Here is a 6,067-nt window from a genome sequence, read left to right as displayed (position 1 = left end):
ACAGCCAATCGTCACGCTCCCTCACGCACGATTATTTTCTCCTCGTGACACTGTCCGGAGTAAAAACGGCCAAAAACACCCCCCCCCCCATGTTAATTTGGTTCGTAAATAAAATAATGACGACGTCGCCCACGTGTTTTCTCCTCGGACACATGGCCGATCGTCAACTCTGACCTGCGCAATTTAAATATATAACCGCTGTGTTTCGTGGACACGTCCCACTGTCTTTAACTTCAGCGACTCACGCAAACATGGCGGCAGTCGCTGGGTTAAAACAATTTATAACATCGCACATCGGCCCAAACTTTTCTGGCGTGCCAACATCTGCCGCATAATAACGAGAGAAACAACCTGAATATAAATAACCAAGTTATCTATTGTCATGTAAGAGTTTCCCAAACAGGAACAGGAAGTCATACCATGGTGGGTGTTGGGTGGTGGCTATTTACTGGGATGCCGTCGGCACCTTAGTATTGCCGTTTTTCGCAGTCTTTACTAAAGAAGATAATAAACGCTTATTGATTATTGTTTTTCCTAAATATGCTCGAAAGTACCTTTACGCTACATGTTAAATATAACACCTACAGGCTAAACAAACACAACAATTCGCGAAGTTATATAGCCTTTTAATATTATTTTATACAAACACTTAGCCTGAATAAATTAGCTGAATATTGATGGTCTGGTTAAAAGTTATTCTATCACTGTGTAAGAATTCCCACTGAACATGAACAGGAAGTTGAAGCATAAAGCGATTTTTGGGTGGTGGCTATTTGCTGGGTTTCAGTAACCTATTTTTTTTATACCCAAGTATGTACAACATAAGAAAATACACACTCTGTAAGTCCTGCTTAGCCTTAATATTTAGTTATAATGTACACAGGGATATGATTTATATTAAATATTATACTAACATGCTTATCTAATTAATAACAATACAATCAACTATCCTTAGCTAAGTTATGTGGCCTTAAATTTACTTTTATGATTCTTTTAAATGGCAGCTGGACGTAACTTAACTTTATGTTGGCAAGTGTGTTTAAAATACACAAACAAAAAAAAAACGTATATATATATATATATATATATTAACTGTATTTCCCACACTAAATATTATGTCTTACATTAATATAGCAACCAGCCATCCATATAGCCAGATGATTCACCAAATCGAATGGATCAGCGAACTGATGGAGTCGATGAAAAATATCTAAATGTTACAGTTTTTGGTCTGGGTGCCAGTAGTGACTTTGGATTGAGGGAGGTGTCTGTCCACCGTGGTTCTGATAGGTGGAGGGCGGAGAGGGGGGGGGGGGGGCGCTGCGATGTATTCAATGCCTCCATGAGAAAGGTGCAAACAATGATAATAAATGTGGAGAGCTTGCGTGTCAGCTGTTGTGTTCGACAACACGCAGCATCGTGAGATAATGACGTCTGGGTCGTTCCTCGCTTGTGCCTCTAAAAGACACAAGTATCTTACATGTTCTGAAACGGTTGAGTTCACTGTGGTGTTAACATCCAGCGTTTTCATATGAAAACACGAAATTACGACCATATCAAATGTAACGTGATGTTTATGCCAACGAGGCGGAGTCTTATCGCGACAAGGAAGTGTGGGGGGATGAACCCATCGGTTGTGACCCACGTGGACGTCTCGTGGTGACGCGCTGCAGTCTGTTCCTGACAACACCTCATGTTCACTTCATCCCGGAGTAAAACTATAATCACACCTGTGGGGTTATTCTGCTGTGACAGTTTAAAAACGATGTATTCCGTCGTGGGGGGGTGGACTTTGAAACGCTTTTGCATACAAACTGTGTGTGAAAAGAATAAATAAATGAATATAAAGATATTTACTCTGCACAAAACAACACCCAAGTGGTAAAACCCCCCCATAAAATTCCATAAATATGCATGAATCAAATGTCCACTGCACAGTCTTTTTCAATTTCCACATAAATGTGCAGCGACGATCAGATTATTTGTTCTACATTAACATAAATTCATCACTACACAATTTAAAAACTGTAAAATAACTCAGGGGTTGACAAGTGCGCGCGCACACACACACACACACTCACACACACACACACACACACACACACACACACACACACACACACACACACACACACACAGCTGTAAAACAAGACAGCTATGTACATTTAAAATACACTTATAATGCTGTGAACATTCAAAATTAATAATTATTTTGGTTGCGCATTGGTTATACAAAATTTACCTTATTGTGTAAAGTCTGAGGTTTATCACTATCGATTTTATTCTTCTTGGTCATTTTTGTTGCATAACAAACAATAACTATTTAGAGACATTTCAAAATCACAAGTGGCAGCACAGACAATAAATGGTGCACAGACCTTGTTTGACCTTTGTGAGTTCTGTCACAACTGTCAAACCAAGTTTAAAATGACCATGAAAAGATATAACATATTTAATCAATCACCAAGCGTTTAAAACCCAGATACTACTCATTGTATTTTTATAAGGGAGACGTGTCTGACCTCATAATATCAGAGTGTTACAATCAACCTGCCATCAACCAGATCTCTATAAACGTATATACATTTATCACAACCAGCCTCAGGAATAAAATGGAACCCTAATAATTTTAACAGTGGTCTTTTTAAGTTACTACACTTTCTCCTGAGCTAACTGTCAGGTCAAAGGTGTCAATGCACGCGACGTGTCACATGACAAAATGTTAATGGATGGGACAGGTTGTCAAGAGCTGAGCACTTCAGAGTTCATTCGCACGTCCATGCACGCAGCTTCAAATCCTATCCTCAAAATCTGTATTTACACGGCAGTGAGAGCGCAGTAGGAGATGATGGAAAGTGTCGGGTCAAGTTATGAATCTGCTGGTTCTTAGTGGGAGAAGAAGCAACGTAGGCCGTGTTGGTTTGTGCACAACAGTGTAATGTTAATTTCCAATCACAGCTGTTATGTTCACAAGTGCAGTGAAAAACCGAAGGCAGCTCGTGAGTCTGTATTTATCAGAGCTTGGCAGCGACTAGTAATTATTTCAGGTCACACTTTCACCCCATGAGATTCTCTTGTCCTACTCCTGCTGCGAGAATCTCTTTAAACAGCAAATAATAAAACTTACAAACTGAAAACTACTCTTACAATTGCAAAAACAAACATTTGCACCAAAACAAACATTTTTATTTCATATGTGATGTTGTTAAGGGTACAAAACCGTGTGCTGTAATATGAAGAAGTAAAGATCACTTCATCACGAAAGCTCGGAAAAAAGGGTTTGCAAATAATGTAACAACCCAACATAATTTTTGCATATAATAATCTATATATCATCATATATCATAAAACACATTTGAATCTAGAGCTTAAAAACCTATTTCATTTGTTATATTACAATTCCCCAAAAAAATATGTAGTTAAAAAATCTGATCATTCTAACCTGAAGAGGGGCTCTCCATCACCTCCTCATAAGGTTTTTGATAGAGAACAGATTGTTACCTATCCCGTACATATAGGGACTGATGGATGTGTAAGAAGTTGAGATGAAGAACTCCATTTCATCCCAAAAAGGAAGGTCATCGGGGAAGAAAGCCAGCTGGAAGATCAGGTAGAGAGTCCAGTCTACTTGGAACAACCCCATAGCGGCCAGCACAGCGATCAGGCTGCGCTGACGCCCCGGACCTTTACCCTTCTTTCTGGTCTGGCTCGACACGCTCACGCTCGTCACGGACGTCACCTGCTTCCTCTGGTTCAGCAGCACTTTGATGATGAGGCAGCCGGTGCCTGTGACAATGATGAGAGGCAGCAGGTTGCACATCAGGATGAACAGGTATTTGTAGAAGCGGTTGATTAGGGGACAGAAATGTCTACCACACTGAAAGAAGTCTGGCGGGCAGTTGCTTGTGTTTCTCGTCGTATTGTCCGCAGAGCCTTGCAGGTTTATGAAAAAAATGGGGAGACTGAGCAGCAATGAGAGCGCCACACAAACCCCGCTCACCAACCACGCTGACCTGATGCTGTCCAGACAGATCGGGAGACTGGACCTCAGGCTGGCGTCTCGCAGCTTCTGGTAGCGGAAGATGCTGATGAGGACAGTGAAGAGGATGCTGCTGATTTCCCCGAACAAAGTCAGGAACTTGAGAATGCGACACGGCAAAGTGCTCATGATGATGAAGTAACCCTCGAGAAAAACAGTGTCGTAGATGTTCATGATGACAATCTCCTCCAGGTTGGCCGTGGCCAGGCCCAGCAGAAAAAACTCAAAGGACTTCACTCGGGAGAACTTGTTCTTAAGGATGGAGAGGATGAGAAATACGTTACCCACAAGTCCTATGCAAGAAATGAAGATCCTCAAGCCGAGGAGGTCGACAGAAAATCCACTCATTATTATAAAATGAGCTAGATCGCCCCCAAAAGTCACTTCTGTGTTGTTGTCGTAGAAGTCAAGAGGGTTATGATTTGCTGCATCACTGACCAGAAACCCTTGTTATCAAGATCTGAAAGGTGGCAAGAAACTCGATTGGTGATTGGTTGCTCTCATTATAGAGAGAAGGAGAACAAGAGGATGCTGGAAACATTGAAGGGTGGGACTCATTAAAGTTTTACCTTTGAGCTTTTCGATGCCTCATCTTGAGACCAGCTTTGTGTCTGACATCACAGAATACAATTCCTGCGAGAACAGGAATATCCTTCAACACTTATTATTTATCGAATGTTCTCCACCTAATTTTTATGGTTTAATTAACATGCTACACTTTGAGTTATGATGCACAATGTCCAATAAATGTTTTTGTTTTTTTTAACATCTCTACCTAATAACCATTTGTAAGCATGTTAACTCTTATGTTTCTTTCAATATTTTAGGAAAGTTGAGGGATTATGTCAAAGCTCTATAGAGAGGAGAGAGAGAAAGAGAGGACAGAGAGCTCAGGTAAATTGGGTTTCTAACCAGATGTCCTGGTTAAACTTCCTGTTCCTGTTTTAGAGGGGGGTGGTAAACATACAATGGAATATGAGAGAAGACAAAATGCTCATCTGTCCAAATATAGTCAGTGTGATAGATCATTAGAACATTAATCTCCTTATTTTAGGGATAAAATATAAAGTCCAGAATTGAAAAAAAGAAAACAATGTGTCTGGGTATGATGACCATATGTCTGTCTTTGTGTGTGTGTGTGTGTGTGTGTGTGTGTGTGTGTGCGCGTGTGTGTCTTTGTCTTTCTGTCTGTCTTTGTGTGTGTGTGACAGAAGCTTGTGGACCCTGCTGTTGACACAGAACCAGTTCATGTTCCAGCTTGCCTATTTTCCTCTTTTCCACTGTCTAGTTAGCATTTGTTCTCTTCAACCATCCCATATCCTGATTCAGCTTAATTGTGAATCCCACTGTGTGTATACTGTGTGTGTGTGTCTTTGTTTGTGTATGTGTAATTAAGAATAAGCCCTACATGGGCAGTTTATGGTTAAACTGAGTGTTGCGCGATGAACCTGGACAGCTCAGTTCTTTTTTTACAATCCAATAATTAGCAATCAGAAACCTGATCAAATGGCATGTACAAGTTTAATAGTAATAGTCATCAAACCAAGGTGTCAGACAATAGCCCCAACTCTACGCAAACCTTATTTATTTTTTCCATTTTTCTGGCTCTCGACAAAGGAAATATTCAGCAGACATCACGCTGAATCTACATTGATCTATAATTTAAGTTACAGAAGAAGTCCGAGGCCTTATACCCGAGGTCTGGTCCTCAGATTCGATTATAAAAATCTATTGGCTGGGAAATATACACATTTTTATTTATGCATAATAATAAGCACATTTAGAATCTGTACATTGAAATATAATTTTATCACTGGAGATGTATTGACACCGCACAGATGCAAATGTTGAAATTAATCACTGCATTTATTCATTGATTATATGGAATTTCACTACAAATTTCTTATTTACTTTATATGGAGAGTGGTCTTTCATTCTTTCATTTTGAGTGCATTATTTCTTCAGGTAAAGACTTTGTAGTATATCAATCGGTCAATCAATCAATCAATCAATCAATCAATCAATCAA

The 6,067-nt window shown here is 39.9% G+C and overlaps 1 protein-coding gene across 1 annotated transcript; it reads right to left on the bottom strand.

Annotated features, from left to right (window-relative positions):
- Nucleotides 1-3,460: 3,460 nt before the first annotated feature.
- LOC133024715 (cysteinyl leukotriene receptor 2) lies at nucleotides 3,461-4,387 on the bottom strand. Its single transcript, XM_061091883.1, has one exon. It carries the CDS (start codon nucleotides 4,385-4,387, stop codon nucleotides 3,461-3,463), a length of 927 nt encoding a protein of 308 aa, XP_060947866.1.
- Nucleotides 4,388-6,067: the final 1,680 nt, after the last annotated feature.

Source organism: Limanda limanda, chromosome 18, assembly GCF_963576545.1.
Source record: "Limanda limanda chromosome 18, fLimLim1.1, whole genome shotgun sequence".
NCBI classification, from domain to species: Eukaryota; Metazoa; Chordata; class Actinopteri; order Pleuronectiformes; family Pleuronectidae; genus Limanda; species Limanda limanda.
Note: the sequence above shows the minus strand (reverse complement) of the source record. Positions and strands in the feature narration are given on the sequence as shown.